Here is a 27586-nt window from a genome sequence, read left to right on the forward strand (position 1 = left end):
GTGACCATGACCGGCCGGTTTGTCGCCGATGCACCGCAAAAAGAATCAGCGACAAATGCTTTTATCATCCAGCCCCGATGACTAGACGGAGACCTTCCGATTCAGTCAATCCTGCGATAGTTTCTAGTCGACTGACCAGTCAACCAACTTCAAAGTAAGCATCTCCTGCAACGGATGATAGGCCCATACTAATATGTAGAAACAGTGCTTCTAGCCCAGGCTCGGGCTCACTGGGTAATGGGCGCTTCTTCACGCCATTGGAGCCACCCGCAGCTCTTCCTGGATATCTGGGATCGACAAGCTACTCTGCGGTTTTGACTGAGCATCGCAGTGAGATTTCGTTCGAGCCCGAAGAGAGCACAGATTCCTCTGCGGGGTTGATAGTGGAACCCGATCGACTTCAATCCGGGGTTGATGTACTGCGGTTTTTGTATAATCTCACTGTGTGTGATATGCTGATTGCTCGGTTCTATGGTCGGACATGGAACAACACCGTCGTGCCTAAGATCGTAATAGACGAACTTCTGCGTTCAGTGCGCGATATATTTGACGGGTTCTCCAGTGATCCGACGGCACAACTACAAGATTTGGCGAATCAAATATTTCAAAATACCTCCCGCCCGATGCGGACTCACAAGTCTATGTCAGTCGAGGAGTACTGTTCCTCTTTTACCGGTCGCAACCTCCGCTGGGAGGCACTCGGGTCTATCTTCGCTCTTTGCGGAATGCAATTGGCCATTACGCCAGACAATGACCCTGACATTACGCGGGGCTCGGATGAGCCTCGAGCGAAAGACCGGTTACTAGAGCAGGTGACTGTGATAAGTACGGTATGCCTTGGTTTCTGTGACCAGACATCGTCTGCAAACGAATTGCTGGCAATGTTGCAATTCAATGATGCTATGTTGCGAACACAACAATATGGTGATTCCAGTAAGGCTTTACCTTTCTGTAGGATCTCATGTCCTATCGATTTACTGACCGCTGTTAGGCTATCAAGCATGGCGTCGATTAGGTGACCTGGTATCCACGATTTATGCAGCTGGGCTACACTTAGAGACTAATTGCATTGAGAATTGCCCATTCTTTCTTCGCCAGTGGCGGAGGCGCTGCTTCGTTGCTTCCTTCTGCATGGACAAGATGATAGCAACATTTGTTGGGCGGCCGCCACTGATGAATGGTCGATTCTGCACACTCGATGCTCCATTGGATCTAAGCGACGAAGTCCTGGTTGCAGGCGGAGATGTCCTCAGCAATGCTATTTCGGAGCTAAACAGCGCCGGATGGAACAGTCAAGGGAGGTTACACCTAGTAACCCCAACTCGCCTACGCTATCAGCTAGCTATCATTCGGGAGGAAACTCTTGAGGTTGTACTGGGGACTCGCGAGCAACATGATTTAATTCAGAAATCCGAGTATGTCTTTTCCAATTTACGTGTTTTCCTAGTGCTGACTTTATGACAGAGAAATCCAAGAGAAATCTCGCGCCATATGGCAGTCATCTCCGGATCAGCTTCGATATGACCGGCGATCGAACGACCATTTCCATGATGGGTGGCTTACCATTGTCTATTTCTATTTGGATTATCTATACACTTCATTCTTACTCTATCGTGCAGTCGTCAAAAACACAAACACCGGACAGGCGGATCTTTGCGATGTATCTCGTCGGGTGCTAGCTATTGTCATTCAGATTAATTCGTTCCGAACCCCAATGGTCGATCTAGACCGGCATTTTTCTTGGATCGTATGTCATCCATTTTTGCCATTCATAGACATCTACTAATAAATTCAGGTCCTCACGTACGGTGTCCCTTCCGCCAGCGTCCTTCTCCTTGAACTCCTGCGCCAATCGCATGAGTCCGGTCCACACGCTGTTCCTCTCCCACGTGCTGAGCTGATCCGCAACCTCAGCGTGTTTATTTCTTTCCTATCGTGGGTCGCAGGCCCTGGTCACGGCAACTATCATACCTGCAAACAAGCCGAGAAAAAGCTGTCTCGCATCCTTGATCAGCTACTCGATCCAGAGCCTGTGCAGCAGCATGTGGTGGACGATGTGACAACCGGCCTCGACAACTTCCTCAATTGGTCAAACTACAATACGATCTGGGACTTCAATCCGGATTATATGCCCCTTACCGAGGGCCTTGCGCCATAAACCTTGGTCATTGAATTATTGTGGAGATGATTTAGAGGCAAAGATTTATTCATCACATCGTTATTGTATTCTCCCTCCCTTCCAATCATTGGCTGGTATCTGGTCATACCATCCACAGATAATCTGTGCGGGGAGGTGTGTCTGCCACATAGTATGCGCGATGACACAGCGGGCAATTGAAATGGTCACCCAAGAACCACTTCTCCAGGCATTCCCGGTGAAAAACGTGCAAGCACCGCAGGTCGCGGATCTCCTGCGTGCGGTCTACCTGCTCCAAACAAACGGCGCTGAACAGAATGTCAGCGACTGTTCTACCGGCAAAGCAAGGTAGACATACCAAACGAACTGTCCATCGACGGCCTCGGACAGTCCGAGATTCCCCTTCGTGGTCGCCCACCACTTCTCGAGGGTACAAGTTGGCGAGACCTTGTCCAACTTGCGCAACCGCTCAGTAGGATTTTTCCTTGATCTCAAGAATGACTGCCTGTCCCGGCGGTTGATGAGTATTGTCAGACTGAATGACACGGTTAGCGTGGAATGGAGTGGCATGGTTTATGTAACAAGTCACAACCGACGGAGGAAATGTATCGGTGAGAATGGGGAAAGGACGGAGGAGACACAAGAGATAGCATACACTAAGATGCAAAAATCGAATCTAACTCACATCAAACTAAGTGCGATAAGCAGCACCACTCCAAGTCCGATGCCCAAGACTATCGCCATATGGTTCTTCTTCAGTTTCGCGTCTTCAGCCATCTCTCCGAGTTCAAGATTCTTTGTTGCACGAACGGTCAGAGTCGGGTCGATGAGATGGGTGTGATAGTGACCAAGGTCGGAAGCGAAATAGAAGATTGGATTCAAAAAGCTTTGGTTCCGAAGTGCCAGTGATCACAAGCTAAAAGTGGGTGTCACAGCCCGGTCGCCGTGCCGGGCCAGAGAGTCTGATGGTGTTATAGCACTATATTTCTTAAAGAAAAAGAAACAAAGAGCCGACACCAGTCAGGATACGAAGAAATGAGTCCAGAGGTAGAAAAGGACCTCAAAATCCAAAAAAGAGGCCAAAGTAAGAGTTGCAGTAATGACAGGGAAGATGCATTGATCTGGGGATGCTATCCCATGTCCAAGCGTCAAAGCGGGGAAAAGACGTGGATTATCGTACGATGGGCGGTTGTTTTCCTCTTGGCCTGATTGTCTTATTTAGGCATTGAGCAGCTTTGTATCGAACCAATCAACACTGGGAGATGGAAGGGATAGCCCGGGGGCGGAATGTTGATCGGCTGGATTGTCCTTTTGGTGATCATGGGGTTCATCGAGATACTTGGAATATAACCAGATGCCTTCTTATTACTTGGTATTTGCCTAATATTGGTATGCTATTCTTTCGAGATTGGTCTGGGAATAATGCTAGTAACACTGATTTACAGCCAAGACGACTAGCCTCTACTGTCCTACTCCCTACTTTATCATTGCAAGGGTTGTATTAATGTGATGGACACATTCTTCGAAGATTCTAGCTGGAGTATTGACTCTTTTCTGGTATTCTAGACTCCTACTTTATTTTACCCCGGGACTATTCGGGTCTAGATCTAACCTAATTAGAATCATGGATACTATGAGCGAGCAGAATGTAAGGTCAATAAACACTAGACAGTAGTTACAGCCCAGTCCGTACGTCGATTGCCAAGTTAGTGAGAAAGTCCCCATGATTAGATGATGACAGAGCGAAAGGGATATACTGGTCTACTAGATAGGCATCGTATGGCTGTGATGGTATATAGTGAACACAAGATGACCAGTGAGAAGGACATATAAAAAGAGTACCTTACATGGTCAGATAGCTATGTGAAACATGTACTTGTATACTAGGCTTTGGTCGAAGCAATAGAGTTTCTCAGAAGTCGCATTCGTTTAGCTTTAATGTATGTGCTTATTAGCAGACCTGCACATTCAAATATATACTCTCTCCCTGTCTAGCAGTTGCATTTCTAGTTGATGTCATGCATACGCGGTATTCTCGCTTCTTCCCTTGGCTTGCTTAGCGTGCGTCAACCAATGAGCAAATCAACACTTCTGGTCTTGGTCTGCACACTCGGCTTATTAGAGTGGGACATGGACAACAGACCGATGACATAGCCAGCATATATCGGGTGCAGCCTGATGTGACTATTTAGGGGCTCCGACTATTCATAAGATTGCATGCCGATCAGACATAGGAATGCTCCTAATTGGATGGCGAATTGGTGGTTGAAGCGGTCTATACTTAGTCAATCTTGTATGTTGTACAACATAGTTAACTAGGAGACCGAATATATAAGAAAAACACGACCAATGCCATAGAAGAAGTGATTGTCCCCAAACTGGCTTACACTCAGATCCGAGAATTCCAGTCGGCAACTCCTGCTAAGCAGGCTATTAGGCTATTGGCTGTAGACCAACATTTGAAGCTCTTTGCTTTTCTTAGATGGGGACCTCACCGGTGACCCACTATGCACTAAGGGTGTTACAATTGGGAGCCATAAATGCCCTCTCGTCGTGCATCTACGAACACAAGAGATGGGATCTCTTTTCTAAACATATTCCAAACATATTGACATTCCACGTTTCCCAAAATCATCGGAGAGATCACATTCCACCACGTGCAAGTCTTCCTCGTGGGGTCACGTGAGGGCGCGTTACCACGCGTTGGGCGCTCACGGGCAGATCAGGCGAAAGAAGGCAAATAAGGCAATCAAGGCCAATGGAATGGTTTAACCCTCGGTTGTTTAATCGGAGCACTCTGGAGGATTTCAAATATGCCTGTATCAAACGCGAGGACACGCTTTGCGCTTCACACAGACTGTATAGTTTAGTCCAAGTGTGGGCCTAAACCACTACAGCCCAACGCGTCAAATGTAGACAAAATGCAAATTGAACATTCCGAGGAGTCAGAGAGATAGGAAATTTAGACTTGAAAGGATCAGGATCAAATCGAATCAGGGAGAGATCCGTGTCTCCAAGTACCAAGTACCTCGGAGGAGCACTTTGCTACTAGCGCGGGCCACGTTCTTTCTACTCCGCGTCCACACCGCGACGCGATTTGATACCTTTTTCTGCATACCAGCCTCACGGCTTTTCCATCTTCAGTGCCTCGTTTTTTATTTATTTGATCGGGTGATTGGGTGATTGGGTGTTCTTGCTTCTTTCTCTTTATCCTCCCAACCCCTCCATGCTCTCTTAGGTATCATGTCTGACCCGGAGCCTTCGGTGGCGATCTCATCTTCGCCCTCTCTCCCGGCCACCGACTCCAATCCTCTTAACTACGCTTTTCTCGTTCATTCGCAAAAAACCCTCACACAGAACCTCCCTCCTCGTGTCGACAATAAACTGCTAGCCCGCCAGAAGCGACGTCGAACTAGGTACGCTATCATAACTGTCCATACTATGAACGCGTCAATTAACCCGATTGTGAACTATTTTGCAGTCCGGAGGATCACGCAATCCTTGAATCCGAATACCAGCAAAATCCCAAACCAGACAAGGCAGCCCGCACGAGTATCGTGAGCCGCGTCTCACTCGGCGAGAAAGAGGTCCAAGTATGTGATGCCAAGAGTTCACACACAAAAACAACTTCTAACTGGCTCACAGATTTGGTTCCAAAATCGCCGCCAGAACGACCGTCGGAAATCCAAACCCCTCCAACCTCACGAATTACTCGCCCCGCGCTCGGGTAGGGTCGATTCATCAGGTCAACCTTCGAGTGATGATAACGCGTCGACGGAGCCGGGATCTTCAAGTGGGGCAGAGCAATTTGACATCAACGACCACCGCGAGGAAATGGCATCAAAACCATGGCACGGGGGACTGTTGCAGTTTTCAGACGATTCGGACCCAGTGACTGAAGATAAAGATGAACATGAGCTGCCCCAGAGCACTCAGACAAGCGTGGCAACAGAGGCTGCTGGAGAAACTCCGCCCACCACACAGGAAGAGTTTTCCCAACTGGTGAATGATCCCTCAGAAGACCCTCTTCTGCAGATACCGAAGAGGAAACGTTCAGTGTCGGATATCCGAGGCGAGGGAGAAAATGAGCAGGCAGCAACCACAAAACCCACACAAAACACACAAAACACACAAACCACACCTACCAAGTCACCCCCATCGCTGCGTTTGTCGATGTCGTTTGATGGAGAGGCTTTGGTACACAAAGAGGACGAGCTAACGCCGTCTCCGCCCAAGGGCCGCAACGCCTTACGTATCGCGATGTCATCGGATGGAAAGGCAGTAATCCGCGGAGAGAACGAACCATCACCGTCTAAGAACCGTGTGGCGATGTTCTCAGTTCGCCGAACAAAGATGACAAGCCTGCAACGTAGCAGCAGTGCCGTCTTCCCAGCCACGCCGCGGGCAGGTGTGACCGAGAAAGATCGTGCTTTCGGTCGCTCTCGCGATCCACGTAACTGGGAATCTTTCTGTGACACGGACGCAAGAAGTGCCCTATCAACACCGACCAGCGGGCCGAACGGTTCTCCGGGTCTTTTCCAATCTCGCAGCCAGCGCTCATTACCTCGGAGTGCCTCAGGGCGGCACAGCCTCGCTGCTCACGGCGAGCCAAATACGCCAATCTCTCAGTCCATGGGAGAGAAGAGGCGAAAACTCGCCCGCGCTGTTTCATCTCTGGGGCGATTAGAAACAGGCCGAAACAAAGCGAACGTGAACCCATCCAAGCTCTCGAAGCCTCTATTTTCCAAGTCTGGCAAACCGGATCTGGAGCAAGACCTCGGTGACTCTGACAAGGAGAACTGGGTTCCAGGAACACGATCGACAAATATTCGTCGCCGCAACACTTCACACATCCCACGACCGGTCCTCCGTGATGCTAACCGTAATCGCGGTCTCGGCATCTCGGCCAACGGCAAACGCAATCGGGCACTCCAGGCCGGCTCACAGGGCAAAGCCCCGCCAGAACTCAGTGCAGAAGTATCGGCTTTCATGGCTGGTGGCACCGGGGATAGTCAAGAAGATGACCTGGACTGTGTGCAGGGTCTCCTGTCGCTGAGCCAGGGGGCCTGGCGATGACCTTGAAGGGATGCATGATTGATACATTGACATTCTGAAGCGCCATTGCCTATCCGTTTATTTTTCATTTCCTTTGTGATACTCATTTTCCTTTGTTCGGAGCCCTGTACTTCTCCTTGCTGTGTTCATGATGTGCTTGCAGGCGGTCTTTTGCCACTGTCACGTGAACCCTGTCCATTATATACTTTTATTCGGGCCCTGTTCTCTTTTTCTTTCCCTGCATTTCTTATGCATATGGATCTACATGGTTCTTTATCTTTCCTCTATGGTGTTTTACTCGGTGGACTTGGTTGGTCCTCCTGGCCTGCTATTGATGGGGGCTTCACTGAACAAATGTGAAAAGCTCCCGAGAAAGATACTAATCCTTGAACGAATCCAACGAACTGAAATATATTATTTAAGTATGAATGAAAATGTTCAACTTGCTGAGTCCATTGTATAATCGACACACCTCGCGGTTTTTAGACACGTACGGTATCTCTCTATCACCATTGTTCCCAGGATATAGTTCTTCAAACAAGAACCATCTGTCATAATACCAATGTCTAAATATTTATCAATTCCTCATGTATCAGTTTCCATACAACCCTTCCTTCTGATCAAGACACATCCCCAGCAGAAGGCAAAGAATCATCCTTAACCCCCATCCCACCAACCTCCCCAATCCCAAGCCCCTGACAAACCAATCTCGCAACCCTCTCCCCACTCCAGAACGCACCAGTGGTAGTCCCAAGCGCAACAAACGGCGCCGTATGCTCCCCAGCAAACCAAAGACCCCTAACCGGACCAATCCCATCCCCAGACCTAAGAACCTCAACATCCACATCTGCCTCCTCAACCCCAACCTGGAAATTACAATACGACCCATTCCCAGCAAAGACATCCTTCTGCCATTGCGTAGCAAGAAGCGCCACGGGCACACAATCCGGGTTCTCCGCGCTGTACCCGGGGAGCCGGGAGTAAAAGGGCTGCATTACGTCGATTAGAGATTCCCTGTATTCGGGCGACGAGGGCGCTTGCTCCGAAATGCGGTTTACTATCTCTGCGCCGCTGTCGCCGTACGTGTAGAAGAGAAGGGTGGGATGGGCGTGTGGTTCTGGGAACGAGGCGAGCGAGACGCATTCTTGGTTCCATTCTATGTGTGCTGGGTGGTGGGTGTAGTAGGATGGTTCGAGGAATTGGGCGAAGACGGTATTCTGAGTTTGCGTTTGAGTTGTTGAGGTGCTGGTGTTTTGGGTGTGCCAGAAGGCACGCGGGAATGTCACGTAGACTTTTTCCAGTCGGCCGTATGAGATGTTGTTGATTGCTTGTTCGAGACGGGGCGGGAGAGCCGGTGTGAATGCTGAGGTGTTTTGCTTGAGCCAGCCCAGTGGGCAGGTTATGACTACGTCGTCGAAGTTGTAGTTTGTTCCTGTGGCTGTTGTTACGGTTACTCGGTGCTTTGTTGGTGATTGGTTGTTGTGAGGTGGTGCTTTGATGCTTGTGACAGGTTCATTGAGGCGGATGTCGGCTTTTGCAGTGGCGGTTTCGGCGATGTGCTCTAGAATGCGCTTGTATGTAGATGCCACGATGAAGTTGCCTTGATGATGTTAGAAACTCTGCTATACGTCTCCGGGCTATTTTGCTAAAGGTACATACTCCCGTCCACGCATTCCTCCAGACGGAAAAATTTCAAGCTCTGCCTGTCGACTTGATCACCGACATATGCACCCCAAAGCCTACAGGCATCGAGACAAAGCTGTTTCTCTTCATCTGAGAATTTGGTTTGCTGGACTCGATCGCAGAAGAAATCGAATAGACTTTGCTCGACGGGGATGCTTTCTCCATGGTGATTGCTGTATTTGAAGGCTTCTGCTATAGTGGTCCATACAAAGTCCTGGACTTTAGCGCTCACTTCGTCGTTGATAGGGTGGCCGTCTCGCGAGTAGGAGATATGCGCTCCACCTTCGGGATCATACATGACAGACCCCGTTTCTTCCGCTATGGTCATGATGGGGTTCTCCCCCGCGCCATGAATCCAATTGGGGCCTCTGATTTGAGCATTAGCTGCATACTTTCCAAGTCATAGTCATGTACGTGTACATACATATCCACGATATGGTCTCCAACTGTTGATTGGTGCACCTAGCCGATAAGAAAGTTAAAGAACTACTTGGCCTCTTGCAGTTGTGCCGGGTATAAGGAAGACATACTCTGCCACCAATGCGATCTCTTGCTTCTAGGATTGTTACTTGGGCTCCATTTTGGATGAGGATGTCGGCGCACCGGAGGCCTGAAATCCCTGCGCCGATGATGCCGATGTGCGGACTCGGAGCCATTCCGGAAGCAACTTAGGATATGCGGCTGATGCACCTGGAAATGAGGTCGGTGAATATGAAGGTTTGACGATCAAGTGAAGATTCTTTGCATGTCATTGGGTGCTCGGATGATTAGTTCCCGTTATCAACACCTGGATGTCCTTATCAATGCCAGCTACATCGTAGTGGTTACAATGGATTTACTCGGAACAGGATAGATTATTCTGGAAAAGGCTCAATTGTATTGAAGCAATGAAGACATCACATCACAGATGCCAGGAAATGAAGGCACCGCAAAAACAGAAAAGGACGGAGTTATGACCAGCATAATAAAACAATGGATGGGCCGAGTCGAACATGCTAAGCCGCTAAAAGCGGGTACATCGTACGTACCACCGCCACTGCCGTAGAACTCCATGACGAACGCGCTTTTTGAAATGGTAAACAGGACTGCAAATGAAAGGTACGAGTTGGAGGTAATGTAAGGGTATCAAGGAAAGTCAGAGAACGGAGCAAAGCGCCACCGAGTAAAGCAAAGATAAGAAGTTGTGGAGATCAACTCCACTATGAAACAATGTGGGAGCGCAGGTAGTACTTGGTCGTAGTAGACAAGGCGCGCAGGTCGGTTGGACTCGTTTGAGACTGGGAAACACCCTTCAATCCTCCCAAATGGTCTCTAGGTCGAGATCCTGCCGTCGCTCGGCACCACAGACACTCCATCGCTTGCGCTTCTCGCTCCGAGTTGCATATCCGCCCGATCCCCCCCGCATTGTAGTGAATGAACTGGGTGCATCGGATGCCCCGCGCCGTCGGTTGGCAGTACTTGCCGCGTCCGCCGCATCAGCTGCGGCTTTCAGCTCCGCGATCCGATCCTCTTCAAGGGCCTCATTCTCAGCGTCGGGGATGTCGGGGATTGTTTCTAGTGACGAAATGCTGGGGCTTCGGGAGCGCAGGCTGGTCGGAGTTGAGGGGACGGAGATGGACGAAACAGACCCGGGGTGGCTGGGGTAAGACTCATTGTATTTAGAGCCCAGAATGGGTGGGGAATGTAAGGAGGGGCTGATGGGAGTCTGGAAAGGAAGGGGTGAAGTCGGACGCAGGCGATTGATACGGGGAAAAGTCTGCGGCATCAGGACGGGAGATGAGGCTGGCTGTGAAGACGATTTGGGATTGGTTTCTAATTCTGCGTTCTCGGAGATGGTTTCGGAGATGTTGAGGGCGCCCATGCGGTCGCTGTAATCGTCAGGGCGCATTTGCAGGGGAGATCTTTTCGCATCGACTGGTGCCCCGCGGCCATTGATGAAGATATAACGACCCTGGGAGTCCGGCCCTGGGGAAGAATAAGCGCGCGTCATAGACGGCATGCCCGGGATTCCCGCCAGTGATCGAGAGCGGAGATGCGATCGGGCCAAAGGGGATCGTGTCCGAGGTGATGCCGATGGTTCAGACAGCGAAAAAGTAATCATGACGTCCTCCTTATCCTCGGGGACAACGGGGATGACCCCGGTGTTGGTCCCAGGTTTGCGAGGGCGCATCTCTCCAGGTGTCTCCATGTGTAAAAAAAGAAGAAAAAGGGGGGGCGGAGGGAAAGAGGGGAGGTAAGTGAGTATTACCTTCGCATCATGGCATAGAGTAAAGGAGGAGACTCTTGGACCTGCCAGAAGCAAAAACGAAGGAGGCTGAGAAATAATATGATAAGGTCAAAGAGGTGAGAAGGGAAAAAGACGAAGGTTGACCGCATAAGAGGAGCCCATGGCCCAAGCGGAACTTCATTTTCACTGAAAATCCTGATCGCACCAAATATCATCTGCGATTGCTCCAGAAACTGCCTGGTTGCTTCCTATGTTTGATTCAACTGGCGATGAGGGTGTCCTTCTGAACAGAAGGTCGAAAGGGATGATGAGCGGGGAGGCCGAAGTTGTGATTGCGCATCACCTCTCTCTCTACGATGATGTATTGAGTCCAGAATTTGCTGCTTTCTTGAACCTCATTGCTCTTCTAGCTTAACTATCGGGCTTCTTTGATTCATTTCATAGCTAACACAATATGGCAGTCCCTCGCCGGCTCTATCCACATATCCACATATTCACATGTTTGACAACTATACGGAGTAGGTGTTCTAGGGTCTTTTTGGGTCTTTTGAGATGAAGAGTTTCTCCTTGATGATATCTAGAAGGATAATCATTAGCTATAGAATTGCCACCAAAGTAGATATGCCGCGACTATTTACGAGTGTATGAGCCGATAGTGTATAGGGCCAGGCAGAGGGGATATGCTGAATAGACACATAGCATTTGATACAATTTCTCCAAATTACCTATTAGACACTATAGAAAGGGATATATAATATGAACCAAGGAAGAACCAGAATTAGTCTATTCCTAGCCCTCCTTGCACTTGGAGATGTTCTTGCGGACGTAAGTCTCCCGCACCAAATCCCCTTCATGTTTGAACACCACCCACTCACCAATACCATACTCCTCCGGTGCAACACGTATACCACGACCACCACCACCGACAATCACATTACCAGGACGGTATTTGGGATCCGCCTGCATACGCCGGATAGCAGAAACGTGTATCTCAGCATTCAGTGGAACATCCCGCACCTCACCACGAGGCAATGGCCAGCTAATCGGCTTCCACGATCCATCAGGCTGCAGATCCATACGACGGAACGGTAACCATTCCATAATGCGCCACGTGATAACCGACATGGTAGGAATACCCTGGTTGAACATCAGGCAGTCATGCATCAGACCCTTCGTACTGGCGGTATACAGCGCATGCCAGAAGTCGCGACTCGCAACACTGCGCTCCTTATCATCGGGCATAGAGCGGAAAGCATCATCGTTATCAGTATCAGGCGCAACGCACCGGCCCGGCCGCTGGGAATTAATCTCTTCCCGGATGGAGCTATAATCATCGTCGAACTCTTCCAGACATTGGAATTGTTTCATCTTGCGCTCATCAAGCTCGAGTCCGGCCTTTTGCGCTTCTTGCGTCATCCACACGAGCGGCGCGTGACTCAGTGCCCATGACTCGCCGCTCGAGAGTGTCCATCCGCCGCCGATGTCTGCGTGGCAGCCGGGGAACCAGACCTCGTGGATGTCTTGGTCGTCTTCGTCGTCGCTGGAATCGACCTCGAGAACGGGAATTTGCACCGAGAGGGTGTTGGAGTGCAAACTGTGAAAGGACTCTTTGCTTCGCAATGAGCGGAGATCGTCCGTTGACGCTTTGGGCACTACGAGCCTGCGTCGGGGAGAGCGTGCGCGGTATGTGTCGGGCTGCGTTGTCCCGTTTTCGCTCCCGGCGCGGGAGGTTTGCTGCGAGCCTGTGTGCGAGGCATGGTGCCCGGCATGGTAGTATGTTTCTCCAGTGCTGGGCCCATATCTGGATGCATTGAGTTCAGCCTCGGCATTCTCTTCTTCCTGTTGTTCCTCCTCGGGTTTGTCATTGACCCGAATGGCAGGAACGGTGTCTGGGACCTCCTCGTGGGGCTTCTCTTTGTTATCCTGGTGGAAGAGGTGCAGATGGTTCTTAGGCATTTGCAAATGGTGGCGGCGGTGTTTCTTCTTCTCCTTTGGACGCGCCCCAGAGATCAAATCCTGGCGGAACTTCGCGCGGCGCTCGTCAATACCTACGGCATGGCGAATCACCTTGGCTGAGCTGCGTGCCGTGTAGGGGAACTTGGTACGTTGCATCCACGCGGACTCGAAGCGCGGCACACTGTTGACAGTGTCGAATAGACCCATGAAACGGATACGCGAGATAGGCCGACTGAACGTCTCACGGAAGGCCTTCATGTATGTGAAGAGCTTCTTCTTCTCTTCGCGCTCTTCTTCCGAGTCATTGGACCGCTGCTGCCACTTTGCGAATGTCTTCCATGCAAAGCGGACCAGCTCCTCGTTTCCTGCTTCGAGTAGACCGATATAGTCCAGCATCTCTGCCAGAAATCGCGCGATGTATGAACCACGACTAAAGCCGATGAAGAAGATATCATCGCCAGGGGAATAGTATCGCATCAGGAACTTGTACCCACCCATGACATGTTCGTCAAAGGAAGATCCGACCGCTGAGTCCTTGGCCTTTTGATAGGCGGACTTGATACGTTGGATTCGGCCATGGCTAGTCAGTGACTTCGAAGTCACATATGTGCCAATGCCCGGCTGGTAGTAATGATACTGGTGGCTTTTGCTGCGGTCAAGCATCTGCGACTTCTTAGCATGGTCCACACGCTTGGCTCGCGGTCCCACTTACGCGAAAGATCTTGAGCACATTGCTATCCGACTCGTCACCGGCGAATTTGTTTCCGGTACCATCAAAGCAAAGCACAAACTGCTTCGGTATGCCCGGCGGGCCTTGAGTTTCATACCCATCAGCCATGATCGCGCGATTCCGTCGGTCAGACAAAAAAAAGGTTCAAGACTCCAGGCACACCTAGTCAGAGCTGAAGGAGGCAATATACGAGAAAGGGGGAAGGCTCAAGGTTAGGATGACTCTCTTATGCAGCTGGGTACTCCGTACAGCTAGGATCATTGCACGAATCAGCGCCCTACATCGGATCTAAGAGAAGGGGGGTTTGCAGGATAACAATGTACAACCCACTAGCCGATCGCTGCAGTTTGTGAAAAATAAGCCAAACCTGGTTGACGGGCGGGCCCCCAGACTTGGCACATTCCCATCACAAACATGGGCGGGCCTCTTGCTTTTTGGAATTATTTCCTGTCAACAATCGCTGACTTGCCCGCAGGTGCAGGTTACACGAAACCCTACTTCGTCGTAGCGGGGGTGCATCCTACCCAATGGAGATGTGCCGGCAGTAATTGCTGGATATGCGAGTTTGTTGCAAACAGGCCTGAGCTTGACTCGAAAAAAATCTGCACGAGGGATGCAAGTTGCGCGGCGCGGACCTGGTCACCTAGTGTATGTATTTGGAATTCCCATGAGATGGAGCTGAAGAGAGACCAAAGCGAGACGTGCAGATCTTACTTTTTGCTACGGAGTACAGTACTAATCATTGGCCCTATGAGGGTTTGAAAGGAGATGATGCTAGGTGGTGCTCGGGACATTATTGTCGATCATTCTCCACACAAACTCGGTCACTAATATTACAACATTGATTCAGGAGGCGTAAGGGGTGAGAGGGGGCGTTCCTATTGAGAGAGTTCCGGCGCATCGGTTCGGTCTTGAGCGATCGGATCTAGCTTTGGCGCTAGCTTGCCATAGCATCGTATCGATCGATACGTATTGGTTCATGTTCCTTCACGGCCTAGGGCCGCGACCCACTGGTGAACCGTCAATTTTTTTCCTCGGCAAAGTCAGACTAGAGAAAGTTTCTCGAGGTGTCATTGTGATTATAATGACCTAATACAATCTGGGAATCTGGGATTACTGACAATATGGAAACTCAGAACCTTGTCATTTTCACGTGGAACTGTTCCCAGCCGAAAGGATTGTCAATACCTAAAAGGGAAGGGAAGAAGAGTGGGACTTCCAGCCTTCTCTTCGTATCCCCCAAAAAAGGGAAGCGAATAGAGGAATCATTGTAAATCGGTAGCTAATCTAAAGCATTTATGCATAGATTATCCATCCATGGATTGGTTATCCGGGAGCGGCCCCATGCAATGGTCCGTGGTTCGTCGAACTATGATATTGAAATATCACTCCTATCTTGACCATCTTTGCTTTTTCAAAAGGAGTCATCTCTGATTCTCTCATTCTCGCGTGGAAACTCCCGTTCTACCTAGGAAAAGCGCCACGAGGACAGTGGGAGCGACACGGGGTACGGAGTAAACAAGAACTAAGACCCTGAAAGTGGATGAAGTGGATGCCCCGAGATGGATCGGATTCTGAATAATTCGCGACGATGACTGGCTGGCGGCCCGTTCGTCACTTAAAATCCATAGTAAGTGGATGAACAGGTGGGCCAGCGACGATCGAAACAAGCGAAAACCGAAAAAAAGAAAAAAGAAAGGTTTCTTTCTTTTGCTTTTTTCCAAGGACATCTCTGCTGCTCTATCACATTACCATAGGGACCTTGCGTCACGCCTACGAAGTATGGATGTATCCTACACACATAACCCTAATTGGAGCAAGTTCTGAAATAGACAGCCAGCCACCAAGTACATTGGAATTTCTTTTTCGCGGAAAATCTTCCCCACTTGGTGTCGATTTATTTCGATCTTGAGATCCGTCTGCACTTCTGTGTGGCAGAGGAGTACCTCGTACAGATGATGTACACCGCTGATTATAGTCCGGTATTACAGCACTCACAGTCATTGGTCGATTATCCGCTCTTCCGAAGCGTGCAATATAGATCTACATTTGGATTTGCCTTTCAGCTCTCCGGGTTATGCCCTGCATACCGCAACCATGGCTATTATATCTGATATTCAATCATATGATTCCACCTGGGCAGGGTGTTCGCGTATTCTGTACATACTACCTCGAGCAGATGTCCCCTTTTTCGTGTACCAAGTCATAAATGATGATCAGTTACTATATTGAGATACCTCATCATCGAGAGTCCACTATAGAGACTTTAATTGGGAATTGAGCTTGCACCATGCGGGGCTGGAATATTTGTTACAGAGACTAGGCCCGAGAAGAGATCGTCCTATTGCTCTCCATCAAATCAAATGCTGTCGCAGTCAATCAGCTATTGACGATAGCAAATCCGCCACATTTCAGACGCTCCACAGTCCTGCAGCTGACTTGCGTCGCCTGAACAGCTCGTTTTAAAGAGCACCGTCGAGCTTCTGATTTATTCCCCCTTATCTGGCCCTTGGTAGCAACCTTGTATCTCTCTTTTGATTTTCTTTATTCTCACAACTTGTCCTTGTGGTCCTTTTTCACAATGTTGAGGAGAATCTCTACCCAATTCAGGCGGTCCAAGGACTCTAAAGACTCCAAAGAATCCAAGGAAGCCAAGGATTGCAAGGATTGCAATGACATCGAGCCCAAGAGCATAGACAAGAGCAGCAGGCGTGCCTCTAAGGTCTTGCCAGTCCCGAAGTCCACCTCTACTAAGGAGGACAACCACATCGTGAAGCGTGCAGAGGTCGTTGCTGTATTTGAGAAATATGCGCAAGCAATTCACGCTTCGCAGGAGCCTCTGCCCAACCAAACCAGTGATGGCGCATACATGAAGCATGACAAGTCGTCCGGTCTGTTCAATGACATCAAGGCACTGGGATTCCGCGATGCCAACACTGTCAAAGACCTGATTTTGAGCAAAGCCTCCGGCGAACTTGTTGATGACAAGACCTACTTGATGGAGCGCATAATCCAGATGGTCGCGGATTTGCCCGGTAACTCCAAAAACCGCACCGAGCTCACCAGTGTGTTCCTGGATGAGCTATGGAACTCACTTCCTCACCCACCTCTCTCGTGAGAAATCCCCAATTTGGAGACTGCTGTGTTGCAATTGCGCGCTAATGCTGTGAATAGTTACATGGGAGACGAGTACCAGTATCGCTCGGCCGATGGCTCCAACAACAACCCTACTCTCCCGTGGCTGGGAGCTGCTAATACTGCATACTGCCGCACCATTTCTCCCCTGACCATCCAGCCCAGCGGATTGCCCGACGCCGGTCTGATTTTTGATACCCTCTTTGCTCGCCAGGAGTTCACTCCGCACCCTAACAAGGTCTCCAGTGTTTTCTTCGACTGGGCCTCTTTGATTATTCACGGTAAGTCGACCCCACTGAAATCTATAATTCAGGCGCTAATATGCTGTTTTCGTACATAGATATCTTCCAGACCGACTACCGCCAGCAGCACATAAACAAGACCTCTGCCTACCTTGACTTGTCCATTTTGTATGGTGATATCCAGGAGCAGCAGGATCTGATCCGCTCCCGCCAGGACGGAAAGTTGAAGCCCGATTGCTTCTCTGAAGGTCGTCTGCAGGCCCTTCCTGCTGCCTGTGGTGTTTTGCTGGTTATGCTGAATCGTTTCCACAACCATGTCGTTACCCAGCTGGCTGAGATTAACGAGAATGGTCGCTTCAGCAAGCCCCGTCCTGGTCTGTCCGAGGAGGACACCAAGAAAGCCTGGGCCAAGCGTGATGAGGACCTGTTCCAGACCGGCCGTCTTATCACTTGCGGTCTGTACATCAACATCACTCTGTATGATTACCTGCGCACCATTGTCAACCTGAACCGCACCAACTCCACCTGGTGCTTGGATCCTCGTGCCCAGGCCGAGAAGGCCGGTTCCACTCCTTCCGGTCTCGGCAACCAGTGCTCTGTCGAGTTCAATTTGGCCTACCGTTGGCACTCGGCCATTAGCCAGGGTGACGAGAAGTGGATTGAGCAGATTTACTACGACCTTCTGGGCAAGCCTGCCGAGCAGGTCACCATGCCTGAGCTACTGATGGGTATGAAGAAGGTTGAGGGTCTGCTCGATGCTGATCCCGCCAAGCGTACCTTCGCCCGTCTGAAGCGTGACGAAAATGGATATTTCGATGATGGAGAGCTTGTAAATATTCTGACCCATGCCACCGAGGATGTGGCCAGCTCTTTCGGTCCCCGAAACGTACCCAAGGCCATGCGCTCTATCGAGATCCTCGGTATCGAGGCTTCGCGTAGATGGAACGTCGGTTCTCTCAACGAGTTCCGTAAGCACTTCGGCTTGAAGGCTTACGAGACTTTCGAAGAAGTCAACTCCAACCCCGAGATCGCTAATACTCTCCGTCATCTCTACGACCACCCCGATTACATTGAACTATACCCCGGTATCGTCACCGAGGAGGCCAAGGAGCCCATGATCCCTGGTGTCGGCATCGCCCCGACCTACACCATCTCCCGTGCTGTGCTGTCGGATGCCGTCGCCCTTGTCCGCGGTGACCGTCACTACACTATTGATTACAACCCCCGTAACCTAACCAACTGGGGTTACAACGAGTGCCGCTACGACCTCAACATCAACCAGGGATGTATCTTCTATAAGCTGGCCACGCGCGCCTTCCCTAATCACTACAAGCCAGACTCCATTTATGCCCACTACCCCATGACAATCCCCAGCGAAAACCGCAAAATCATGAAGGATCTAGGCCGTGAGCAGGATTACTCCTGGGACAAACCCGCCTTCACTGAGCCTCGTGTCAACCTGACCTCTCACGAAAGTGCCAGTCTGTTGATCTCGAATCAGGTGGATTTCCGTCCCAGCTGGGCCCGCTCCATGTCTGACCTCTTCGGCAAGGGCGAGCTCGATACGAAGCAACGCGAGGCTATCGGCAAGGCTTTCAACACCGAGGAGTTTCCTAAGCTCGTCAAAACCTTCTACGAAGATATCACCGAGCGTTTGATTTCTGAAAAGAGTGGCCAGCTGGGCAAGATCAACCAGATCGATATCACTCGCGATGTCGGCAACCTGGCCCACGTTCACTTTGCATCTACTCTCTTCGGCATTCCCCTGAAGACCGAGCAGAATCCGCAGGGTTTATTCACCGAACACGAGATGCACATGATCCTTGCCACCATCTTCTCCGCGCTCTTCTTCGACGTCGACGCTCCTCGCTCTTGCTCTCTGAACCGAGCCGCCTCCGCCGTCTCTACCCAGCTTGGCCAGGTCGTTGAGGCGACCGTCAAGGCCGACACCAACAGCGGTCTCTTCTCTGGCATCATGAACAGCTTCCGTCCGCATGACAACGCCATCCGCGAGTTCGGAACAGAAGCTATCCGCCGCATGAAGGAAGCCGGCTCCAGCGCTTCCGAAATCACCTGGTCTGCAATCGTCCCGACGATCGTCGGTCTAGTTCCCAGCCAGGGTCAGGTCTTTACCCAGATCATCGAGTTCTACACCGCGCCCGAGAACAAGGCCCACCTAGCTGAGATCAACCGCTTCGCCAACGCCGATTCTGCCGAATCGGACGAGAAGCTGTACCGCTACTGTCTGGAGGCTATTCGCCTGAACGGCACCTTTGGCGCCTTGCGCGAGGCCAAGCAAAGTGTGACCGTCGTGGACCACGGCAAAACTTACACCATCCAGCCCGGGCAGCAAGTATTCGCCTCCTTCGACGAAGCCAACCACGACCCCAGCGTATTCCCCGAGCCCAACCAGGTCAACCTTGACCGCCCTCTTGGCTCATATCTCAACCACGGTCAGGGTCCTACCACCGATTTCGGCGAGCAGATCACCAAAATCGCGCTCGTTGCTATGCTGCGTGTCGTCGGTCGTCTGCAGGGTCTCCGCCGTGCTGCCGGTGCCCAGGGCCAGATTAAGAAGGTTCCCCAGGAAGGTGGCTACTCCTTTTACCTCCGCGGTGACGGAAGTGCTTACAGTGCCTTCCCCATGTCGCTTAAGCTGCACTGGGATGGTCCTTTGGAGCAGAAGAAGAAGACTACATCTTCCTGAGAGGTTTCTTTTGGGTTTGTCAGTTGAAGCATCGTATATAAAATTGCGGACATGCCATGTGGGGGTAATTTACTTTGGGTTGGCTATGATTGTATGCCTTTTTTTTATTGACTGTTTTATTTTCGACGAACTGTTTGGTTGACAGGATATCCGGAGGTTGTTGAAGCTTTAATGACAGCAGCGTAGTGTATATTTCATGAATATCTCATTAATTCCAGTTTTTCCCATCTGAGTGCAACTTAACAATAGCTAAGAAATTCATTGCAATCGGTCTATCGAAATCGTCATAGTTGTTTACATACACCGCCTTGGGGCTATACTGCCGCATCTTCTAGATTCCTGGGGTCGAGCTATATTTGTTGCAACTCCAACTCCACAATTGCAGCATCCCACGACAGAAAGCTCTTCAATCCTCCTCAAAATGGCTCCACCAAAGGCAGCAAAGGGCGAATACATCGAGACCGTAAGTGATCCCCCTAACTTACCCTCCCAATTGAAACCACCCAACCGACCCCACAACAAAAGAACCCCTACCTAACCCGCCGAGAAAATCAGGACACAGGAAACAAGATCTCCCGACGGTCTCAAATCCACGGGACGCAACATATCATCCTGGGCGGCAAAACGGTAATCCAAGCCGAAGCCGTAATCCGCGGCGACCTATTCCGCACGACAACACTTCCCCCTCCCACCGATCCAAACAACCCTTCCGCGCCAGCAGCCTCGAGCCCGAGCACGCCCAGCGTAGCGATAACGGTCGGGCGATACAGCTACATCTCCAAGAGCGCGATCCTGCGCCCGCCGAGCCGGCTACACCGCGGCATATACTCGTTCTACCCGCTCAAGATCGGCGATCATGTTTTTGTCGGCGAGGGCGCGGTTGTGGAGGCTGCGTCGCTCGGGAATCATGTTCATGTTGGGAAGGGTGCTGCTATAGGCAGTATGGCTATTATTAAGGACTATGCTTATGTGCTCGATGGCGCGGTTGTCCCGCCTGGAATGGTGGTGCCGAGTTGGTGTATTGTTGGTGGGAGACCGGCGAGGATTGTCGGGGAGGTTGGGGAGGGATATGGTGTTGAGGGGGCGGAGGGAGGTATGGCTAGGGAGAGGTATCGGGTTGTTGGACGGCCTTGAGGGGTTGGTGGGTTTGTTTTGGTTTCTTTTTCTGGTTTTATGATACCCCCATGCTACTTTCAATGTTGTGTTTTGATGTATCGATCTGTGTACTAATTAAGTATCCCCGTGGTAGATGGTCGGATTTTGTCTGTATATACATACTGGCAACTGCTAATGAAGGAGAGTCAAACAAAAAAGTACAACTAACCCATATTCTCCACCTGGACTGCGCGTTTGAGCCGCAAATCGTCGTTCTTGTTAGGGAGACCAATCTCTTCAAACGCCATATCCTCGATCCAACGTCCATTGGGCAGAACAGGTCCATACGGCAACTTGGAAGAGAGATAGAGCCAGGCGAGAGCATTTCCCACGGTACTCACTTCATCACTTACATTTTGCATGCCGTATTCCGACATGCGGGTATACAGATCGTGATTTGTCCAGAGCTCAAACAAGCGCTGCGCCACAGCATCGGTATCGCCAACATCAACCAAGAACCCATTCTTCCCGTGCGTCACCTGCAACGGGATGCCGCCGGCACGCGTGGCGATTACTGGTTTGCCTTTGTGGATTGCCTCGGAGACTTTTACCTCGAAACCTTCGGATGTAGATAGTTGCAGTGCGATAGTCGCCTTGGAGAGAATGGCGTTCAGGATTCGGTCGCAGGGCCGCACCCGCATCGCGCAGATCAGATGGCGGATATCTGGGACTCTTTTGTCCAGGTAGTCGACTACATCGTCGTAGATCCGCCCTCCGTCGGGATCATCTACTGAGCGGTCTCCACAAATCACTAGTTTGGGAGGGTGCATATCAGGCGCTTCGGCTACTAGTTTGTTGTAAAATTTCTCGTACGAAACTAACACATCCACGATGCCTTTTGACGGGTCGAACCGCGCGATCTGGACGATATATGAGTCTATCCTCGTGTTAGCTTTCACCGTGGAATGTGATCATCATAACTAGTTCTGGTTCAGGTACTAACCCTCGGGCCATTGGATAGTTGGCATATCCGAGTTGTGACAGCCTGTATTGAAGATGCGGCCATAGTACGCGATGTCCCAGTCGCGCATGGTTTTGTTCAGCCCGTCCAGCCTATGTCCCGGTCAGTGAGATGACAGATGCAAGCAGATTATCGGACTTCGGCCCTTACCAGTCAGTTGATGCAGGCATATAGCCTACTATCTCTGGGGGCACATTCCGTGGCACGAATGCGCTCACAGGGTGACTGATAAAACAGTCTGCTTGTTTAATACTATCCCACAGGTATTCCCAGGCCTCTGCCTGTGGAGAGCCAGATATTGCAACCAGGTCACTTCGAATTTGAATGTGGCTTCGAAATATAACTGGTCGATTTGGAGCTAGTCTCTTTGCGATGGGAATGATGCCTGGCATCTGGGGATCGTCGACGATTACGACATCTGCGCCGCCCTCTGCTGGTGAAAGTAAAGGTCCGCCTGGTCGGGTCCAGTATCGCCTGGTATTCTCCTCAATCCACTCCGTCAGGAGTTTCTTGTTCTCTGGTGTTAAGCGGTCATCTTGATCGGCGACACCTTGCAGGATATTGTGGTTTGTTTTGGTCACTCGGAAGACGCCCGGGCGTGGTTTCGGGACGTACCTACAATAATTGAGTTAGGCTTCATATTTCAAGACACAGATACCGGCACAGACACACCATTTAATGTTGGTACCCAGACAATGTGAAAATCGCAAGAGAGCATGCCGCATCAAAGCCACACCACCACCCTGAGGCGTGGAGCTGAAAAATGCCACTTTGGTATTGCGTTCTTTCAATTCATTGGCATAGTGCTGCATCGCGGACCAAGTTCTATCCGAGACGGTTTTCTGAAAATCGCTCAGATCCGCCATTTGCACATGGTAGGCTGTGTCTACTTCCACAAGCCCGAAGAAGCCCACTTGTAGCAGGGGCATGTTGTCCGGTCCAAATAGCCTGCGCGCACTTAGACCCAATGGCTCCTTTATGGCATTGAGCGGGACCAACTAACCTAACACCTTTTCGCGCCATGGATTCAGCCTGCTCGTCGATCGTCTTCTCACTCCATCCATTAGATCCCGGGTCTCGGGTCTCGCTAACCTGTCCGATGTTGACTCTGTCTATTAGTGTTGCGTTCGACAAGACCAAGGGAATGATGTCGAGCTCCGCCCAAAGGCGAGGGCACAGTCGAGTGCAGTGATTTGCAACATGTTCAGGCATTGCTATCCCAATAATTTTCTCCAGATGATTCATAGAATATGCCTTCAGCTCGGAAATGATGAAGTCGGTGGCCTCCTCTGTAGAGGCTTGATCGGGTGAGAACTGCTTCTGGAGGAAGTCTAGTAAATATGTGGTATCGCGGATTGCGATCGCTATAGTTGACGTATGGTAATCATGAAAGTTGCTAGAGATACCGGCGTAGATAGCCTAGTATTCCTATTAGTATTGAGAATTTCGAGAAGTGGCTTTTACTGCTACTTCGGAGACATTCATACATCCGACGGTGGCCCTAACCAAGCGTTACGCTTGTACTGTAGCGCGAGTCGACGCTGCTGTGTGACTGAGGCATGGCGTTCGAACGATTGTCCTTCGCCGGGCATGATTCTTAGAAATTCTAAGCAACTGAATTTATCCAAGAAATAATCAAAGAAGTAGCTATCAGCCATATCCATGAAGTTGACGAATGACTTCATTTAATCATGACGTAACGCCAATTCACCTTCTCGAACTATTTCAAACCTATCCATGGTTACCTTATAGAATACTCGGATGTGTACATAAATAGTAGAAGTGTAATTGTCATCGAGTACGAAGTATCTTATAAGCGAGGTGACATGCTGCACTATATTTAGGAAACCGTTAGTTCCGATTCTATCTCGAGAAAGCTAAAGAAAAAGAAACAAAGACAGCTGCATGCGCCGACGAACAGATTTGATTTCTAGAACTTCTAGTCAATCCCCTTAGACCACTCGGCCAAACCGCCAATGTATTTGTTGGGGAGATAGGCCAGTATATACCTAGAGGCTCCGATATCAGATGCATGCTGCTATATATGGCGGAGGTGCGTGTTGATTAGGTTAAATAGGCGCTTAAGAAGGCCTTTGATTGTTAGAATTGGCATTATATCCTGATCAAATGACATTTGTTCGCAATTAGTGCTTGATGAAGGAAAGGGAAGATATATATACTGTCGGAGTAATACCGCCGTGGATGAGGAAGATCACAACCACGGTTCTTACGATTTAATGACATCGAAGTGTTTTGATAGATATCTGAATATATTGTCCATGGAATGGGTATAATCATGAATGAAACAAGTTCGAGAATGATTTGATATACATGAAACCAAAGCCGAGAGGATGAAACTGCCCCCGTGGACCTCGTGGAGAGGAGATGATGAGTAAGCTCAGCCCAAGCCCCTTTTCTAGGTTCCCCCGCCTCAGGGAAATTGGATTGAAGGTCTTCACGCACCAACACACCTACTTTTCTCCTTTTCCTGTCCTTTCGTTGACGAAGTCATCTCAATCGAAGCCACTTTGCACGGAAACGTCCGGTGCCTTTCAATCTCTATTCGAAACCCGCAATACACAAGGCGGGTCGCAATTGTTGATATTCCGCCAAACAGCTCCTGAGCACGCCCGACACCGCGTCAAATCCCGCAAAAATGGGTGGACAAGTCTCTAAGATGATGGGAAAGATCTTCGGTACCAAGGAAATGCGTATTCTCATGTTGGGCTTGGATGCTGCTGGAAAAACTAGTACGATTCCTCCTTAGATAGAGACCCCGGACACGATTGGCTAACATTTCTTCAGCAATTCTATACAAACTTAAACTCAGCAACCAGGACGTGACTACTATTCCTACCGTCGGATTCAACGTCGAGAGCGTGACCTATAAGAACGTCAAGTTCAACGTTTGGGATGTCGGTGGTCAGGACAAGATCCGACCGCTCTGGAGACACTACTATTCCGGTACACAAGGATTGATCTTCGTGGTTGACTCCAGCGATACAGCACGCGTGGAGGAGGCTCGCTCGGAACTGCACAAGATTATCAACGACCGTGAAATGAAGGATGCTCTGCTTCTGGTATTCGCCAACAAGCAAGATGTTCCTGGCCGTGCGTATCTCCTGTCTCTGGAATCCGATGAATATGTCCGCTGACCCACCCCTAGACTTAAGCCCGGAGGAAGTTACTCAGCAGCTTCAATTGACTAAGCTCAAGGACAAGTTGTGGTACGTTGCGCCCAGTGTTGCAACAGATGGAACAGGTATTTTCGAGGGTCTTGTAAGTCGTATCGCTGACCTATCTCTTTGGAAACGTCAATCTAACCATGCTATTTCTTACTAGGCCTGGCTCTCAAACAATGTCAAGACCCAGCCCCAGAAATAAGATACACTGCTGTGATTTCGAGAGGCGCTCATAGAGCAGCTTCGATGTACAACATCTCGCATTCTCAAGTGTTTTCTCTTTTCTCTTCATGTCCGTGTTCTGATGACAAGACCATGCAGCATTTGGGCTTTTTGTTTTTGTTTTTCTTTTGTTGGCCTCGTTATCTCGTTGCGTTTACCATTGTTTATCTTCACTTCTATGATATCCCCTCTGTTCTTATATGGGCTTGTTGGGTCCAATTTAATACTTTAATTCATTTTGCTCTTCATCTAGCGTTCTTATTGTTTGTATACCCTTTTGTGGATGCGCTCCCTTATGCACATGATTGGCTACAGCGGAGACAAGATAGACAAGTTCTGGCATTGGTCCTAAAAAATTATAAACAAATGACATACTTCTGATTGAAGTGCGTTATCAGATTCGGGTGCTGTCGTTTCCACGGAGCCTACCTCCGCAATAGATCTAGATGTTCATATAGCCATCAATTCCAACCCAGTCAGCTCGTTTCTCCAGTTACCTCAATATGACGATAGCGGAACTCCTTTCCCCATCATGAGCCAATATAAATATAATGACAGTTTCGGTTGACTGTTGCACTCTTTCTGTCTGCAAATACGGAAGACTCTACCTGTTCACGCAAATTTGTACAACCCAATACATGTTCTCGGAATATCCAATTCCACACGCCTGCAACCAACAGCAATGCCTCATTTCAAAGAAGGAGACAAGGTCAATTACAAGCCGGTCGGCGGTATGATGCACCCTTTATATGCATGTCCAAATGAACCACTGTCTAACAAAGTCCAATAGGCCCGCAATCCAGAACCAGCATGAGCGTCGGACTCGTTCGTGAAATCCTGGGGGGCCGCAGTTCGTCAGATGAGGAGACACGCTATACGATAGAGAACTTGCACACCCACAAGACCTCCTCCATAAAGGAGAGAAACATCGAGGGACCGGCGGAGTAAACCGATGTCTTTCCATGCCGGTGGGAGATGTATATTGACTTAGCATACTAAATTGAGCTGAATTGCTTTGTCTAGAGGTTTCCAGAATTCCAGTATAAGCCATTGTAGCATCAATTTGCTACATCGAGGTTTAGACCACCTGTATATCTTGGTTGGATTTCTGTCTTGTAATATACTCCGTACATGGGGTCCCACCCGCGTCATGTAAAATAAAATCTCTATTCTTGGAATTGGGGATCGACAGAATGTAGATCAGCGTGTCTGGAGTTAGGGTTCGGGAATCAAGTCACAAGAGGGTGGAGATAAAACTGATTTCGAATATGACTGTACATCCACTGATACAGCTCATCAGTGCTCAGAACCAGTTTGTCTGGTTTCCATTCTGACTCAAGAACAAGCCGCTAGATTCAGCATCCAGCTTCTCAATTACTTGAAGACCCTTTCGAACACTTTCCTCGGGCTGGATTTGCCCCGTGAGTCCTGGCTCCACTGCCTGAAACTGCGACAGCATACCGGCAAGCGCTTGAATTAATTCGGCCGGTTTCTCTGTTGCAAGGCTGTTAGATTTTATCTCTAATGCAGTGGCATATATGACTCCTTACCGCCTTCCCACGTATCAACCCATCCAGGGCTCAAAGCAAGCACCTTGATTCCTTTAGGCGCAAGCTCCGCTGCGTACTTGGCAACTTGCACATTCATTCCAGCTTTCGAGACGGAGTACGCGACAGCGTAGCTGACTCCTGACTTGATGATGAGATCCAAGTCCGCCATGGCGCTGGAGATATGTACAATCTTCTTCTGGGTGCCCTTCTCGATCAGGGGAAGGAAGGCATTGGTCGCCCATAGACCTCCATAAACCCCTGTGCTAAGCGATGGCTCAAAAATCTTCCGAGTGGCTTCAGCATCGAAGGGAATTTGGGACGGATTGAGGCCCATGGCAGCCATATCAACGGCGTTCGAGTTGTGGATGAGAACATCAAGCTTCCCGCCTGTGATGGCAGCTGCGGCCGAAGCGGCATCGAGAATGGACTTTGGGTCTGTGACGTCGCCCTTAATAGCATGGACATTGGGATGTCTGGTGGCAAGCTCAGAAATTCCTTGCGACTCGGGATTGCGCACAATAGCCAGGACTGTGTTGTCTTTGTTGGCGGCGAGTTGACGCACGTATTCGAGGCCAATGCCCTTGGAGGCTCCGGTGATTGCGTATGAGGCCATTTTTTATTGAATTGATTGAACTATATCCAGT

General features: G+C 49.9%; 12 protein-coding genes across 12 annotated transcripts; 6 read left to right on the top strand and 6 right to left on the bottom strand.

Moving 5' to 3' along the window:
• Positions 1-77: 77 nt before the first annotated feature.
• LCP9604111_2672 (putative C6 transcription factor) lies at positions 78-2158 on the top strand (the record flags this gene model as incomplete). The annotated part of the gene is made up of 5 exons (XM_039070175.1): positions 78-154; positions 206-933; positions 992-1415; positions 1465-1747; positions 1796-2158. The coding sequence occupies 5 exons, from the start codon at positions 78-80 to the stop codon at positions 2156-2158; spliced, it is 1875 nt and encodes a 624-aa protein (XP_038931424.1).
• A 103-nt stretch (positions 2159-2261) lies between these two features.
• LCP9604111_2673 (putative RING finger domain protein) lies at positions 2262-2914 on the bottom strand (the record flags this gene model as incomplete). Its single annotated transcript, XM_039070176.1, has 3 exons — positions 2262-2445; positions 2496-2672; positions 2823-2914. 3 exons carry the CDS (start codon positions 2912-2914, stop codon positions 2262-2264), a joined length of 453 nt encoding a protein of 150 aa, XP_038931425.1.
• Positions 2915-5380: 2466 nt separating this feature from the next.
• On the top strand, positions 5381-7213 carry LCP9604111_2674 (homeobox domain-containing protein; the record flags this gene model as incomplete). Its single annotated transcript, XM_039070177.1, has 3 exons — positions 5381-5553; positions 5619-5730; positions 5783-7213. The coding sequence occupies 3 exons, from the start codon at positions 5381-5383 to the stop codon at positions 7211-7213; spliced, it is 1716 nt and encodes a 571-aa protein (XP_038931426.1).
• Positions 7214-7812: 599 nt separating this feature from the next.
• On the bottom strand, positions 7813-9531 carry LCP9604111_2675 (flavin monoamine oxidase family protein; the record flags this gene model as incomplete). The annotated part of the gene is made up of 4 exons (XM_039070178.1): positions 7813-8792; positions 8852-9243; positions 9300-9337; positions 9406-9531. 4 exons carry the CDS (start codon positions 9529-9531, stop codon positions 7813-7815), a joined length of 1536 nt encoding a protein of 511 aa, XP_038931427.1.
• A 635-nt stretch (positions 9532-10166) lies between these two features.
• Positions 10167-11045, bottom strand: LCP9604111_2676 (uncharacterized protein; the record flags this gene model as incomplete). Its single annotated transcript, XM_039070179.1, has 1 exon — positions 10167-11045. The coding sequence occupies one exon, from the start codon at positions 11043-11045 to the stop codon at positions 10167-10169; it is 879 nt and encodes a 292-aa protein (XP_038931428.1).
• Positions 11046-11891: 846 nt separating this feature from the next.
• LCP9604111_2677 (T6SS phospholipase effector Tle1-like catalytic domain-containing protein) lies at positions 11892-13896 on the bottom strand (the record flags this gene model as incomplete). Its single annotated transcript, XM_039070180.1, has 2 exons — positions 11892-13721; positions 13771-13896. 2 exons carry the CDS (start codon positions 13894-13896, stop codon positions 11892-11894), a joined length of 1956 nt encoding a protein of 651 aa, XP_038931429.1.
• A 2473-nt stretch (positions 13897-16369) lies between these two features.
• LCP9604111_2678 (peroxidase/cytochrome P450 family protein) lies at positions 16370-19872 on the top strand (the record flags this gene model as incomplete). The annotated part of the gene is made up of 3 exons (XM_039070181.1): positions 16370-16902; positions 16963-17204; positions 17264-19872. 3 exons carry the CDS (start codon positions 16370-16372, stop codon positions 19870-19872), a joined length of 3384 nt encoding a protein of 1127 aa, XP_038931430.1.
• A 421-nt stretch (positions 19873-20293) lies between these two features.
• LCP9604111_2679 (dynactin subunit 5) lies at positions 20294-21006 on the top strand (the record flags this gene model as incomplete). The annotated part of the gene is made up of 2 exons (XM_039070182.1): positions 20294-20335; positions 20398-21006. 2 exons carry the CDS (start codon positions 20294-20296, stop codon positions 21004-21006), a joined length of 651 nt encoding a protein of 216 aa, XP_038931431.1.
• Positions 21007-21191: 185 nt separating this feature from the next.
• Positions 21192-23580, bottom strand: ccg9 (putative trehalose synthase (Ccg-9); the record flags this gene model as incomplete). The annotated part of the gene is made up of 6 exons (XM_039070184.1): positions 21192-21904; positions 21971-22080; positions 22139-22603; positions 22661-22936; positions 22992-23407; positions 23476-23580. The coding sequence occupies 6 exons, from the start codon at positions 23578-23580 to the stop codon at positions 21192-21194; spliced, it is 2085 nt and encodes a 694-aa protein (XP_038931432.1).
• Positions 23581-24644: 1064 nt separating this feature from the next.
• On the top strand, positions 24645-25372 carry LCP9604111_2681 (ADP-ribosylation factor family protein; the record flags this gene model as incomplete). The annotated part of the gene is made up of 4 exons (XM_039070185.1): positions 24645-24738; positions 24794-25099; positions 25155-25267; positions 25331-25372. The coding sequence occupies 4 exons, from the start codon at positions 24645-24647 to the stop codon at positions 25370-25372; spliced, it is 555 nt and encodes a 184-aa protein (XP_038931433.1).
• A 702-nt stretch (positions 25373-26074) lies between these two features.
• Positions 26075-26340, top strand: LCP9604111_2682 (uncharacterized protein; the record flags this gene model as incomplete). Its single annotated transcript, XM_039070186.1, has 2 exons — positions 26075-26123; positions 26183-26340. The coding sequence occupies 2 exons, from the start codon at positions 26075-26077 to the stop codon at positions 26338-26340; spliced, it is 207 nt and encodes a 68-aa protein (XP_038931434.1).
• A 355-nt stretch (positions 26341-26695) lies between these two features.
• On the bottom strand, positions 26696-27555 carry LCP9604111_2683 (SDR family oxidoreductase; the record flags this gene model as incomplete). Its single annotated transcript, XM_039070187.1, has 2 exons — positions 26696-26886; positions 26943-27555. The coding sequence occupies 2 exons, from the start codon at positions 27553-27555 to the stop codon at positions 26696-26698; spliced, it is 804 nt and encodes a 267-aa protein (XP_038931435.1).
• Positions 27556-27586: the final 31 nt, after the last annotated feature.

The sequence above is a fragment of the Penicillium roqueforti genome (genome assembly GCF_015533775.1).
Source record: "Penicillium roqueforti strain LCP96 04111 chromosome Unknown scaffold_03, whole genome shotgun sequence".
NCBI classification, from domain to species: domain Eukaryota; kingdom Fungi; phylum Ascomycota; class Eurotiomycetes; order Eurotiales; family Aspergillaceae; genus Penicillium; species Penicillium roqueforti.